General features: G+C 40.2%; 2 protein-coding genes across 13 annotated transcripts in view; both read right to left on the bottom strand.

Annotated features, from left to right (window-relative positions):
• The window catches only part of TSG101 (tumor susceptibility 101), a 59014-nt gene extending 57059 nt beyond the window's left edge, over positions 1–1955 (bottom strand). The window contains exon 1 of one of the 3 annotated variants that reach the window (XM_024254445.3): positions 1511–1955. In XM_024254445.3, coding sequence (XP_024110213.1) covers positions 1511–1552 — 42 coding nt within the window. In that variant the 5' untranslated portion in view covers positions 1553–1955. 3 annotated transcript variants of the gene reach the window in all.
• Positions 1956–4298: 2343 nt separating this feature from the next.
• Positions 4299–15233, bottom strand: part of UEVLD (UEV and lactate/malate dehyrogenase domains) — a 59484-nt gene continuing 48549 nt past the window's right edge. For 8 of the 10 annotated variants that reach the window (XM_054524613.2, XM_054524618.2, XM_054524614.2 and 5 more), the window contains 3 exons: positions 11087–11150; positions 9008–9131; positions 4299–7176 (listed from right to left, as the gene is read on the bottom strand). In XM_054524613.2, the coding sequence (XP_054380588.2) occupies positions 7009–7176; positions 9008–9131; positions 11087–11150 (356 nt within the window). In that variant the 3' untranslated portion in view covers positions 4299–7008. The remainder of the gene's footprint in view (positions 7177–9007; positions 9132–11086; positions 11151–15233) is intronic. The other 2 variants (XM_063728509.1, XM_063728511.1) reach the window with 1 other exon arrangement.

The raw sequence follows: 15233 nt of genomic DNA, 5'->3' as shown, positions 1-15233 counted from the left end.
GTCACGGAGGCCAGGCGTGGTGGCTCACGCCTGTATTCCCATCACTTTGGGAAGCCAAAGCGGGTGGATCACTGAGGTCTGGAGTTCAAGACCGGCCTGGCCAACATGGTGAAACCCCGTCTCTACCAAAAATACAACAATCAGCTGTATGAAGTGGTGGGCGCCTGTAATCCCAGCTACTTGGGAGGCTAAGGCAGGAGAATCGCTTGAACCTGGGAGGCGGAGATTGCAGCGAGCCAAGATCGCGCCACTGCACTCCAGCCTGGGTGACAGAGCAAGACTCTCAAAAAAAAAAAAAAAAGTCATGGAACAGATACTCTTCAGTTACATACTATGTAAAACAATATACCGTTTTTTTCAAAAAGTGATATACAAAAGTTACAATATGGATCTTTACCTGGGTCACAATCTTCTATGGCTTCCCATATGTCCCCTATAACTAAGGATAACTAGTTTATCAAAACAAAACCAAGAAGCCTAAAATATGATTACACAACCAAGATATGCTTTATTTTGAAAACTGTCATTTTCTCCTTAGAGGTTATTTGGTCTTCAATCAAGGACTATGGGGGCGATTTAACTGGAAAAAGTCTGTTTTTTAAAAAGTTTTACAGATAATAGTGTGTTTTATTAAAAATTGAAACCGCTTAAACCGCTGATTGCTACCATTCTTGCTTTGACAAAACTATCCGAAGCTAACACGCTGAACTGGTCAAGACTCAACTCTCAATCATTTTACATAGTTTTGGAAAATTACAACAAAACATAACAAAAGCCATTCCACTCTGGTGTGAGGTGCCACGTTTGAAGTAATTATATAAATAAATCATGGCTTTAAAATACAAAATGCTTAACTGCTTTTTTAAAAATTGAAAAAAAAACCCACTAGTCTTGAGCCGTGAAGATCATAAACTAAGCTCAAAGCAAATAAATACGCGTTATAAGAAGCATGCACTTAAAAGTAGTTACTCTTAGCAAATCCCTGAAATGGTAATGGTATGTATTTCACCTGGGGCAGTAAGGGACTGGTATTTTCGCTTCTTTTCTGGAGAATACAAAACTGAAAAGGCCACGATCTCTGCGGGTCAGCAAAACAAAGGCTAAGACTGGAGGATCCCTAGATTGGGACAGGAGTAGAGGATTGCCTCAGCTCTACAACTAAGTATGATCCCTTGTTTGTGTTTATAAAAACAAACGAAAAACTACACTGCCCCACAGACAGCTCCAAACTCTGTGGAAAAGAGAAGGGCGGGTGGGCGGCAGGTGTCAGGTAGCCTCCGCTCCACGCCTTTGTTGACTGTCGCCGCCCCCCACCCTCCCAGCTCCCGTACGGGGATTCCCGCACCAGGCGACAGGCGCCTCGGGGCGGGGGTCTGAGAAGGTGGCTAAGGACTGCACCGGGGCTTCCGGCCCGTCTGGGAAGCTTGCTTGGCTGGGCCGGGACAGACTCGGCAGGGCGCGGAAGGGAGCGGTGGGCGCGCGCTAGGAGGCGAGCGCGTCGCAGCCTCACCTTCGACACCATTTTCTTGAGCTGGCTCTCCGACACCGCCATGACGGCCGCCTCGCGACTCCCTTCCCGGCAGGCAGAGGGTCAGCCGCTGCTGGGCTGCCCCAGACCGTCCCACACAATCGCACACCCCCAACCCGGCCCCAAACAACAGGAAGTCGGCACCAAGACACCACTTCCTTTTCCACTACGTCACTTCCGGACCGCAGTCTTGCGGGTGCGGGTGGACACCGTGTGGGATTGAGAGAGGCCTGGCGGGGTGGGTTCCAACCAACCCGCCCCCCTAGTGCCGGATTCAGCAGGACGAATCGGGTCCCAAAGATGTGGGCAAGACTGTTCCGAGGGTCGAAACTCTGGTTCAGGATAAGATTAGCAGGTATTTCACAGAGTCGACTTAAGGAAGCTAGTGCCGGAGAGGGAAGAAGTACGAAGGGCTTGCCAGTGAGCCTTAATGACTGATTCATCAAGTGGGAGGGCACTGCACTAGCGGTCAGAGAACTGTTCTGTCACTGACTTGCCCTTGTGATAATGGTAGGCTAGTGCATTTCTAGCTCAGGCGTAAGTTTCTCCCGACTCTAAAGTGATACACTTGCGTTAGATGATGCCCAGTGTTCCTCTAATTAATGATTTTTTTTAAGCTTTAAAGACCTTCATACTATACGTTGGCAAGGGTAAAGTGTAGAGCCTTTGTTTCACAAGAAGCCAGATAGTAGTTTCTTCTCCAGGAAACCATTCCCTAAGTCAGAATTTCTCCTCTGTACCCAGACATAAATGATAATACAGGCCGTATTTTACCTGGTGCTGTATTTGTGTACCTGTCCGCTGTCAAAATCCAAGCCCTTGAAGGCAGGCTTCCTTCAGATCTTCATTGCCTTGCACAATGCAAGGGTAGGTACTTCCATCTTAATTGAATTTTTACTTCCCATAAAAATTCTTCATGGTGACTTACATTAGTCATCATTACACATCACCGTCAGTTTTGTAAGCACAGTGGCATTCAAGGTATTGTAAAATTTTGAGTTTGATGATGTGTGACAGTTTCAATTATTTTAGTACAGCCCTAATGAGAACAAGGCGGTAGTATTGATTACCTTCAAAGTTGGCGTGTAAGTGAAGGTCACATTCACAAGGAGGGCCTAATTGAAAGCATGTAGAAGCATCATTATAAACTGTTGCTAACACGCACAAATAAAGGCTATTAATAGGTATTGTTTTTCTTTTCCCCCCCCCTTTTTTTTTTTGAAACACTCTCACTCCATCGCCCAGGCTGGAGTGCAGTAGCACCATCTCGGCTCACTGTAACCTCCGCCTCTGTTTTTCAACTCCTTAGTTAAGCATACAGCTCCAGTCAAACCAAACTAGAGGACAGTCTGTCCTTCCATTTTACTTGCTGTTTTATGTCTTTTAAAAGCAAGAAGGTTTTCAAACTGTTCTTAAAGCCACAGCTTAACCAGGAGTCCCTTTAATTAGAGCAACTGTACCTTTGTGAGTTGGAGGAATGCCAAGTAATATATATTGTTTATATATTTTATAAATACAAAATTTATAAATATTAAAATAAATTTTACATATATATATATTTTTTTTTGAGACGGAGTTTTGCTCTTGCTGCCCAGGCTGGAGTGCAATAATGTGATCTTGGCTCACTGCAACCTCTGCCTCCCGGGTTCAAGCGATTCTCCTGCCTCAGCCTCCCGAGTAGCTGGGATTACAGGTGCCCACCACTACACCCAGCTAATTTTTCTTATTTTTAGTAGAGACAGGATTTCACTATGTTGGCCAGGCTGGTCTCGAACTCTTGACCTCAGGTGATCCACCCGCCTCAGCCTGCCAAAATGTTGGGATTACAGGCGTGAGCCACTGCGCCCAGACCATTTATATATTTTTGTTGCCCAGGTCATGGTGCAGTGGTGTGAACATGGCCCACTACAGCCTCGACCTCCCTGGCTCAAGTAATCCTCCTGCCTCAGCCTCCCGTGTATATTGGGACCACATGTGTGTACCACCATGCCCAGCTAATTTTTAATTTTTTTGTAAAGATGAGGTCTCACTTTGTTGCCCAGGCTGGCCTCAGAACTCCTGGGCTCAGGTGATCCTCCCACCTTAGCCTCCCAAAGTGCTGGGATTACAGATGTGAGTCACTGTGCCCAGCAATATATTGTTTAAAAAGCTTTCTTGCTGCATGTTTACTATCAGTCTTTTGCAATCTTTCAGGGTCAACACTATAGCTCAATATAAAGCATTAACTTCTTATCTATTTCATTGGAACCATGGAGGATTGAATGTGTGTGGGGAAAATGTCTTTGTGGTTTTAGAAATATGCAAAATCAGTTAATTTTTTAATGTGAAGGTAATAGTAGTTGAAATGCTTTTGAAAGTTGCTTGCCATTTCAACACTAAAGATGAGTTTTTTCCACTCATTAGGCATTTTGATTTCTGTTCTTACGTATATTAGTGGAGAATTTTAAATCCTCCGATTATCACAGATGAAAACACAAATAAGCTGATGGTGCACCTGCAGTCCCAGCTACTCCATTGGCTGAGGCAGGAGGATTACTTGAGCCCAAGAGTTTGAGTCTAGCCTGGGCAATATAGTGAGAACCTGGCTCAAAAACAAAAAGATTTAAAAAGTTTTCTTGCTAAAAATAATTTTTAAAAGTTTGAAAACAATTGATAAAATCTAGTCTCTTCATTTTACACAAAATAACTAAATATCTTGGGTGCTGTGTGAATTATATGAAAAAAACTCCTTAATCTGAATGTTTCACTTAGTAAATGAAGCATCTCCTGGTGATTTTAAAATCAGTTTATTTTACTCATTATGCTTAATATTTAAGGAAAACAATGTAAAATGGGAAAAAATGTATCTTCTGCTACATCAAAAAAGCATTTTAATCCAAACCCCACTAAAAATTGTAACAAGCGCTGCATGATGTCGTAAAAATGAAAACATGAAAGTTAACAAGCATTGAGAATGTCAAATTATCACAAAATCATAGGGAGATGGTGGTGGTGATATTGCTTCTTGACTTACACTGGGATTTACCACATGATTACTAATACACTTAACACTCAAGGAAATATCTGATACAGAGAATTACTTCTACACTGTGGCCTTCCAGAGGACAAAGACTATTATTCATCTTCGAATAGTCAAATTCTAACGCAGTATTTGGAGTAACAGTAGGTATTAAATAAACATTTGTTGTATTGACATGTTCCTTTTGTAATTAATGTAATGATTTCTTGGTAATTTATTATACAATATTTTCTGGTTAGATTATTGTTCAAAAGCATATTACATATTTAACTTTAATTAGATATCAAATATTAGAAAAGGCTAGTTTTAAAAACACTAGAAATAGTTCTTTCAGTTTTACTTTCCTATTTCATAAAAAAGGACAGTAAGAATACATTGTTAGAGTAACATGAACTAATTCACGTGCATATTGAAATTACATAGAACTAAATGCTTTTCTCTTCAAATGTCCAAGGTTTTTATTCAGTTAACTCTGGTTGGAATCTTTCCAAGCATATTAAATACTTTTATGCTTTCCTAACATGGGTTACTGAATATAATTTCACCTTTTCTTTATGACTACAGTTCATCATTATAAGCATTCCTTATTACACTAAAACAGCATTAGTTTTCCTATTTCCTCTTTACCTAGGAAGTGTCTGCTCTTATAAACCCTCCTAACTCCATCTGGATTAACCTATTATATGCTTGCTTTATTTTTATTTTTATTTTTTTAGAGACAGGGTCTCACTCTGTTGCCTAGGCTGGAGTGCAGTAGCATGGTCATAGCTCATTGTAATCTTGAACTTCTGGGCTCAAGCGATCCTCCTGCTTCAGCCTCCTGAGTAGCTGGAACTACAGGTACACATCACCACACCTGGCTAATTTTTAAACTTTTTTTTTTTTTTGTGAGACAGAGTTTTGCTCTGTCACCCAGGCTGGAGTGCAGTGGCACGATCTCTGCTCACTGCAAGCTCCACCTTCCGGGTTCACGCCATTCTCTTGCCTCAGCCTTCTGAGTAGCTGGGACTACAGTCGCCTGCCACCACGCCTGGCTAATTTTTTGTATTTTTAGTAGAGACAGGGTTTCACCATGTTAGCCAGGATGATCTCGATCTGATCTCGTGATCTGCCCGCCTCAGCCTCCCAAAGTGCTGGGATTACAGGCATGAGTCACTGCGCCTAGCCCATGTTTGTTTTTTATAAAAGCATGCCCTTACATGAGAATGAAAGTAATCCTTTCATGGTGTATAGGACCCCAACTTTAGGGTCTTTTGATAACTATTTTGGCTGTTAAGCCTTTTCCCCCTTTTAGTGCCTAGAAAAAGTAGAGGTGGTATGGATAAGTGCCCCTTAATAGCCAAGACTTGAGGACTAAACCTCAATTTCCTTTTATAAAATGATGATGGCAATAGTCCCTACCTCAATGGTCTGTTGTGAGGATTCAGTAAAATAATAAAGTGCTTATCATGCTGCCTGGTATATATGAAGTGTTGATGTTAACTGTTACTATTAGTTGTATGTCACAATAGTAATAATAAGCTATCTTTCACATAAGAAAATATTGCTCTTGATCCATCTTCAAAGTGTGTGTACTCTGAACTGTATCATCAGGAGAGGTTAAAGGATTTTCTCAGAACAAATAAAAAACCTCTCCCTATTATGACCAATGTTTTTAATGAAAATCTCATATTTTGGCTTTAAAGTAAGCTGCTTGGCTTTCATTCATAATCTATTTCCACTGAAAATATACATTTGTCTATGGTTCCACTAATATCACAATTAGTTTATGAGATGTTGGAGATCTTATAATACTCCAGGAAGAAGTTATGGAAAATTTCATAAAGGAAGTCCCACTGGAAATTAAAGTAAACTTTTAATGCATATATTTTAAAAATTCACTTTCCATTTTACTATTTTAAAGTGCATGTAAAATTCTTTTCCATTTTTTGGTAGCTAATTAATTTGAAGAAGGGAAATACAATGCTTTACTATTACTACCAACAGGATTTTACACAAGAAACATTAGTAACTTAAGCTGTGGATCCTGTGAATGTACAACTGACACAGATTTTGTAAATCCATACTGGGCCTTGAACTTATGTTGATTATAAAAGTCAAAGGGTAATTTTCTTTTAAAGATATATTACTTATAAAATATTCCCAAAGTATGAATTGTGCTTTTAGTTTAGGATATATGATTTAAATTGATGCACACTGCAGATGAATGTTTACCCCTGCTGTAGATTTAAAGAACAGCATAGATATCTCAAGAACCCCAAATAAAATTAATTTTTCCCTTCCTTGTATAACTCCTTAAGGATTTACATCACAAAGCTAATCAAGAAACCCTCTACTTTAACCAGGCAGTTTGTAAGGGTAAGTAGCAGGATACAGAAATCCTCAAACCTATATATATTGGTAAAATTAAATGACTTTTCCCTTTAGGTAGAAGTCCAGCCTCTCAAATTGCATTTGAGAATCAAAGTTTTAACTGTTGTTGGAGACCGTGGATTGAGGATGCACTGCTTTGGAGCTTCTCAGTAACTGTATCTTCTTTCAGTGTGGTTTTGATAACTTCAGATACTCCATTGGTTCCAAGGATGCAAAGCAAACTTAAAAACACTTCACTATTTATATCATAATATCCCTGAAATGAGAAAAATAGGGATTTAATAGAACTAAATCATTGCAAAGAAGTTAATACAAAAATGCATACTTTCTTGCTTTCTTAAATAGGACAAAGTGATACAAGGTGGACTTAAAAAATTTTTTTTGTTCATTTACTTATTTTTATTTTATTTTTAGAAGTCCAGACCTCACAATCATTCATTGATTTTATAAAATTGTTATCATTTCAGAAAATTTTTGAGAGATGGAAGCAACTTCGTCAGACACCCACTTTGTAGAGAAGTAAGCTAGCCCCCCTGCAATATGGGTAGCAGGTTGGGGGCTAAGAAAAACGAATGTATTTCCTGGGGAGGGGCATGGGATGGTCTCTGGGCACAGTCACGACAATAGCTTCTTTAAAAAATAAAACAACTGGTACCATAATAGTGTGTATTTGTGGGGTACATGTGATATTTCAATATATGCATATAACGTGTAATGATCAAATCAGGGTAACTGGGATATCCATCACCTCAAACATTTATCATTTATTTGTGTTGAAAACATTCCAAATGGTCTCTTCTGGCTATTTTGTTTTTCTTTCTTTCTTTTTTTTTTTTTTTTTTGAGATGAGGTCTCTCTATATTGCCCAAGCTGGTCTTGAACTCCTAAGCTCAAGTGATCCTCCCACCTCGGCCTCCCAAAGTGCTGAGATTACAGGCATGAGCCACCACACCTGGCCTCTTCTAGCTGTTTTGAAATGTACAATAAATTATTAATAATCACACTCACCCTACTGTGCTGTTGAACACTAGAATTTATTCCTATCTATTTTTGTACCCATTAACCGCTTTTCATTCTATCCCCCAACCGCAGCCTGTGGTAACCAACATTCTACTCTCTACCTCCATGAGATCAACTTTAAAAAAAAAAAAAAAAGCTCCCACGTGAGTGAGAGAATATGTGATATTTGTCTTTCTGGCACATAAATCTGGAGTGACTTGGCTGGCTGAGATGATAAATGACAGAAGAAATTTATGGATATATAAACACTATTTGGGGGTTATGAGTAAGAATATGTGATATTTGTCTTTCTGGCACATAATTCTGGGGTGACTTGGCTGGCTGAGATGATAAATGACAGTCAGAAGAAATTTATGGATATATAAACACTATTTGGGGGTTACCAAAAATCACATGAGGGTGAGAAGGCAACCTGATAGAAGTCCACACTTTTTTTGTTTGTTTGTTTTCGAGACTGAGTCTCGCTGTGTCACCCAGGCTGGAGTTGCAGAGGTGCTCACTGCAACCTCCGCCTCCTGAGTAGCTGGGATTACAGGCATATGCCATTATGCCCGGCTAATTTTTGTATTTTTAGTAGAGAGGGGTTTCACCATGTTAGCCAGGCTGGTCTCAAACTCCTAACCTCAAGTGATCCGCCTGCCTCGGCCTCTGAGTGCTGGGATTACAGGCGTGAGCCACTGCCCCCAGTCAAGATTTTATCTTTGGAGACAGGGATTCGCTGTGTTGTCCATGCTGGAGTCCAGTGACATGATCACGGCTCGCTGCAGCCTGAACTTCCCAGGCTCAAGAGATTCTCCCACCTCAGCCTACTGAGTGGTTGTCACATGCCTGGCAAAGTTTTGTTTTTGTTTTTGTAAAGATGGGGTCTCACTATGTTGCCCAAGCTGGCAGACTTCTCATAGCTAAGCAGGATAGGGCTTAAACTAAACTGCCTTCTCCTACCTGTTACTCTAAAAGCTGGTGATACTGAAGACATCAGGGGTTAGAGTATGAATAACGATTTTGTTAGTTTTGTATTAATAATATCTAAGTTTAAAATATAATAAGAGAATAAGAATAGCAATTACCTTTGCTAAAGTTGATACAGAATGCACTTTCTTCTTATTGTTTACGATACTGTCAACCATGTCAGCTACTGATAGTCCAACAGACCAGGATCTTTGACCTTTTACTCTTAGCAGTTCCATGGCTCTAGGTTACAAAAATACATGATCTCAGAAAATCCATAAAATATGCACATTTAGTTTTACATTCTGGTTAAGGTATTAATTAGATGTTTCTATGACAGAAACAAGAGTTATACAGCAATTGTTAGGGAAGCCTATAGATAATCTAATCTAATGCTTATTTAAACTTTTCTTAAGATGTCAGATAGGCAGTTCAAAGAAAATACAAATGGCCTAATAACATAAAAAATGTTCACTGCCATTGATATTTAACCAATATGAATTAAAACAATAAATACCAATTTGCCTATCGATAATTGGCAAAAATTAAAAAGACTGATAACTAATTTGGAGAAACTATAAACAGGCATTCCCATAACTGCTATTGAGAATGTAAAGTGATCTAACCTTTTAAGAAGATTTGGTAATGTCTGATCTAGAAATTCTTCTTCTAGGCATTTATTTTACAGTAGTATGTTCAAGTGTGCAAAGATGTACATAATAAGCATGTCTGCAATATTTGGAAACAACTCATCAAAAGAGGACTGGTTAAATAAATCACTACCAAGTGTAGTACCATGTAGCTTTTGAGAAGAATAAGGTAGATTTACATGTACAATGTGCAAAAATGTCTGAGATTTCATCATTAAGGAAAGAAATCAAGTTGCAAGATAGTATGGATAGCATAAATCTATATTATTATACATTTGTAGAAGCATTGAAAAACAATTTTTTCTTTTTAGAGATAGGGTCTCTATGTTGTCCAAGCTGGTCTCAAACTCCTGGGCTCAATTGATCCTCCCATTTCAGCCTCCTGAGTAGAAAAAAAATTTTTTGGACATGTGGACACTAAATCGTTAAAAATGGTTGTCTCTGAAAAATGGAATTACCTTAGCTTTTTAATTTCTTTTAATACTTAATAGATATCTGCAGTATTTGAAGTTTTATAATAAGCGTATTCTTTTATAAATGATAAAAATACATAAACACTTAAATTTCTTCCTTCTAAAAAGTAAAAATGCAGGATTGTATAATCAGATTAGAATGAATTATACCATACACTAATCTTCTCAAGAAAGAGAACACTTTTTCCAGTTGTTATATTCTAAAAGTCATAAGCTGATGGCTTTGAAAGCTAAAAATCACCACCTCTCAGACTTCAGGAAAATGTTATATGACAGTGAAACAACAAATGCCATGAGTATAAATTCTTTGTAGAGTCCTGCCTATGGGGTGCAGACCCCTGGAAGGCCTCTGGATAAAAGCAAAAGATACAAGGATCTGTGTGTTACACTTTTTTTTTTGCCTGAACATATAATATGGCTTATCCGTTCACATTAGACTGATTTCCAGTTCTATTTGTGTGTGATTAATAGATACTCATTTTTAAGTGGTGTGGACAAATTATCTTCTACATTAAGAAAATTGTTGGCCTGGCATGGTGGCTCACACCTGTAATCCCAGCACTTTGGGAGGCCAAGGCGGGTGGATCATGTGGTCAGGAGATCAAGACCATCCTGACCAACATGGTGAAACCCCGTCTCAACTAAAATACAAAAAATTAGCTGGGCGTAGTGGTGCATGCCTGTAATTCCAGCTACTTGGGACACTGAGGCAGGGGAATCGCTTGAACCCGGGAGGCGGAGGCTGCAGTGAGCCGAGATCGCGCCACTGCACTCCAGCCTGGTGACAGAGTGGGGCTCAGATGTTTAGGTACAGAAGCAGTAAATGACTGTCTACAAATAACATGTTTTACCGTTTAAATGTCAACTGTGTTATCTGAAAAAGCTTGCAAAGCACTCTTAGATCTACCTTCAGATAAGAAATCAAAGAATATAAAACACTGCTCCTTTATACTTTTGGGTTTGTCCATACTAGTTTTGTTTCCAGAAGCCTGGTAAGTACATACTGTATAAATAGCTGTTAGCTATGAAGTACATGATTTTTCGTTGGATAAATGCAAATTTCCAGTCAGTTTACCTGTTGGACAGCTGCACTTGAGAGGTGTGACTCGCTGCTACTTCTTGGCCACTCCATGTGAGCACTAAAAATTAGACAAAGAATTAATTATGTTTTGCCAATGACTCTCTTTGGATTAAGATGTGATAACTGATCTTTTGGAGTCAAGGGTACCTGTGCTAATATTTATATAGAAGTTTTCTCATTTCTAGCAAGTTAGGTTTTTCCACTGGATAACAATGAATGTGCTGTACCACTAGCCCGAGGTGAGGAAAACTCTGAACTACAAAAAACATGATCCCCAAAGTCTGCTTGCAGTCTCCTTACCTGTTTTCTCTCATCAGTAACAGTTCTGCAAGGGCCATTTTACTATCTAAGTAGAAACCTATAAGCACTTGACATTTGTTCTGCTGAGAAATGCACTGAGACTAATTTCACCAGGTAAGGAATAATCTGGTCAACTATTTTGGGCTAGAATTTCCACAGCTGTTACAGAGGTAGAGAATCCTGTTCCTTTTTTTTTTTTTTCAGATGGAGTCTTGCTCTGTCGCCCAGGCTGTAGTGCAGTGGCATGATCTTGGCTCACTGCAACCTCTGCCTCCCGGGTTCAAGCAATTCTCATGCCTCAGCCTCCCGAGTAGCTGGGACTACAGGCGCATGCCACCATGCCCTGCTAATTTTTGTGTGTGTGTGTTTAGTAGAGACAGGGTTTCACCATGTTGGCCAGGCTGGTCTCGAACTCCTGACCTCGTAATCCACCTGCCTCGGCCTCCCAAAGTGCTAGGATTACAGGCTTGAGCCACCACACCCAGCCCCAGGGTCCTGTTTTCTAAAAGAATCTTCTGGGTTACCCATTTCCTTTCACTACATCATTTATAAAAACAATTCAAAACTTCAAAGCTACATACACAGATTGGAAATTTCTTTATATATATATATATATATATATATTTGTTTTTTCCTTTTTTAGACAGACTCTCGCTCTGTTACCTAGCCTGGTGTGCAGTGGTGTGATCTTGGCCCACTGCAACCTCCGCCTCCCGGTTCAAACAATTCTCCTGCCTCAGCCTCCTGAGTAGCTGGGACTACAGGCACCCGCCATCACACCTGGCTAATTTTTGTATTTTTAGTAGAGATGGGATTTCGTCATGTAAGCCAGGCAGGTCTCGAACTCCTGACCTCAGGTGATTCACCCACCTTGGCCTCCCAAAGTGCTAGGATTACAGGCGTGAGCCACCGCGCCTGGCCAGACTAGAAATTTATATCACACTTTAATATTATTAATATTATTATTATTATTATTATTTGATACAGTCTTACTTTATCACCTAGGGTGGAGTGCAGTGGCATACTCTCAGCTCACTACAACCTCTGCCTCCTGGGTTCAAGCAATTCTACCTCAGCCTCCCAACTAGCTGGGAATACAGGTGCCTGCCACCACACCAGGCTAATTTTTGTATTTTTAGTAGAGACAGGATTTCACCATGTTGGCCAGGCTGGTCTTGAACTCCTTACCTCAGGTGATCTGCCTGCCTTGGCCTCCCAAAGTGCTGGGATTACAGGCGTAAGCCACCGAGCCCAACTGTACTTTAATATTAAATTGAAGTTGCCAGTAACATTTTGAAACCTTTCCAATGTTCACCTGTTTCTCATCTGCGTGAAGACATTGTTTGGTACAAATCTGTACATTTTTGAGTAGGCAAAACAAAAATACTTGTGGCTATAGAATAATATGTTTAAGATACAAGAATTCTAAACTACATTCAAAATTAGACCACTTAGTCATGTGTCAGCAACAAAGGACCCCATATGTATCCAGATGCCTCCCTTCCTCAAACTGATTATAAGCTCCTGGAGTGCAGGGACCATGTATTCTTCTTTTGTGTTCTCTTGCACATATTCTTTTTTTTTTTTTTTTGGAAATGGAGTCTCACTGTTACGCAGGATGGATTGCAGTGGCACCATCTCGGCTCACTGCAACCTCCATCTCCCAGGTTCAAGCAATTCTATTGCCTCAGCTTCCAAGTAGCTGGGATTACAGGTGTGCGCCTCAGACTCCCAAGTAGCTGGGATCACAGGTGTGTACCCCCACGCCTGGGTAATTTTGTATTTTTAGTAGAGATGGGTTTTCACCATGTTGGGCAGGCTGGTCTCAAACTCCTGACCTCAAGTGATCCACCCGCCTTGGCCTCCCAAAGTGCTGGGATTACAGCTGTGAGCCACCATGGCTGGCACCTCTTGCACGTATTCTTTACCATGGTGTTTGGTACACAGAAGAAAATACAAAACCTCTCGCATGATGCATAATTATATTTGGTAACAAAGGGGAAAACATACTTGCCATAGTTAAGTTGAAAAACAGAAAAAGGGCCAGGTGTGGTGGCTCACGCCAGTAATCCCAGCACTTTGGGAGGCCGAGGTGGGTGGATCATAAGGTCAGGAGTTTGAGACCAGCCTGGCCAACATGGTGAAACCCCATCTCTACTAAAAATACAAAAATTAGCCAGGTGTGGTGGCGCATGCCGGTAATCCCAGCTACTTGGAGGCTGAGGCAGGAAAATCGCTTGAACCCAGGAGGTGGAGGTTGCAGTGAGCCGAGACTGTGCCACTGCGCTCCAGCCTGGCAACAGAGCGAGACTCTGTCTCAAAAAAAAAAAAAAAAAAAGGAAAAAGAAAAAAGAAAAACAGAAAAAGTTTTAAAAGTTTGTTTTTGTTTGTTTGAGACAGTCTCGCTCTGTTGCCCAGGCGGCAGTGCAGTGGTGCAATCTCGGCTCACTGCACCACCTCCCGGGTTCAAACAATTCTCCTGCCTCAGCCTACCGAGTAGCTGGGACTACAGGCGCCAGCCACCACGCCCGGCTAATTTGTATTTTTAGTAGAGACGGGGTTTCACCACGATGGCCAGGCTGGTCTCGATCTCCTGACCTTGTGATACACCCGCCTCGGCCTCCCAAAGTGCTGGGATTATAGGCATGAGCCACCGCACCCAGCCAAAAGTTTTTATGTAAGAAAAAAAAACACAAAACCATGAACTGTTATATGAAAAATATAAATACATGTGGACAAATTAATGGATTTTTTAAATGTTTTACTTAGATAGAAGGGTGATAGGTGGATTACTTTCTTTAAAAATTTGTTACATTAGGCGGGATGTTTTGAAAATTGTGTTTTGGCATGAATGTTTTACTTAGAAGGGTAACAGGTGGATTACTTTCTTTAAAAATTTGTTACATTATTTGTATGAACTTACTTAACTTGGCAAATTAAGGAAGGCTTCCTGGGAGAGGTGGCACTCAAGCCCAATCCTAAAGGGTAAGCAGGAGTTAGCCAAGTGAACGAGTTCAGGGAAAGGAAGCAGCAGTTGCTAAGGTAAGGAGGCATGAGAGTGCATAAACCATTCAGTAAACTGCAAGTCAACCACCTGACTAGCATAGAATGCTTGGGAGAATGGGAAACGATGAAGCAGGAAATAGATCTAAAGGTCTTGTATGTCATGTGATTCCTCCTTAGGCTGTAGCTGTCACTTGTCTCTGAAATACTTGAAGAGGATATTTTATTTACACGACTGTTACTCTTATATCTGTTTCCAAACTCTAATGTTGCTTTACTTCAAAGAGTACTTTTACATGTCTTTTTGCCAGTTTTCTATTCATCACCATCTTGCCGATCACTGTAATAATAGCTACCATTTGCTGAGTGTTTGCTGTGTGCCAGATACTGTACTAAATGCTCTAGATACATTATCTTAAGTGACAGCAAGGAAGAGCACAGCTTCAGAGTCAGATCAGGGTTCAAATCTCAGTTCTGCCCTTCACAGATATGTAACCTTGGGCAAATTACTTATCTCATTGAGCCTTAAGTTTCCTCATGTATAAATCTGGAAAACCACCACCTCCTTCACAGAGTGTTTATAAAATTTAAATGAGATATGCAAAATATTTAATACACATAGTAGGCACAATAAAAAATAATTATAATTGCAGTTACTGTGATGGTATCACTTATGCAAAAGTCTAAACAGTTGGTATCTATACATGAAACCAGCAGAGGGAGCTTCTAATCCATTTCTGACACCAGGACCAAGGTAAATATACCTATCCATGGATATAACTAGCTCTTCAAGAAGAGTAGAAGACAGAATAAAAAGTGATCAGATGGTACTTCTAGA

The sequence above is a fragment of the Pongo abelii genome, chromosome 9 (assembly GCF_028885655.2).
Source record: "Pongo abelii isolate AG06213 chromosome 9, NHGRI_mPonAbe1-v2.0_pri, whole genome shotgun sequence".
Taxonomy (NCBI): Eukaryota; Metazoa; Chordata; class Mammalia; order Primates; family Hominidae; genus Pongo; species Pongo abelii.
Note: the sequence above shows the minus strand (reverse complement) of the source record. Positions and strands in the feature narration are given on the sequence as shown.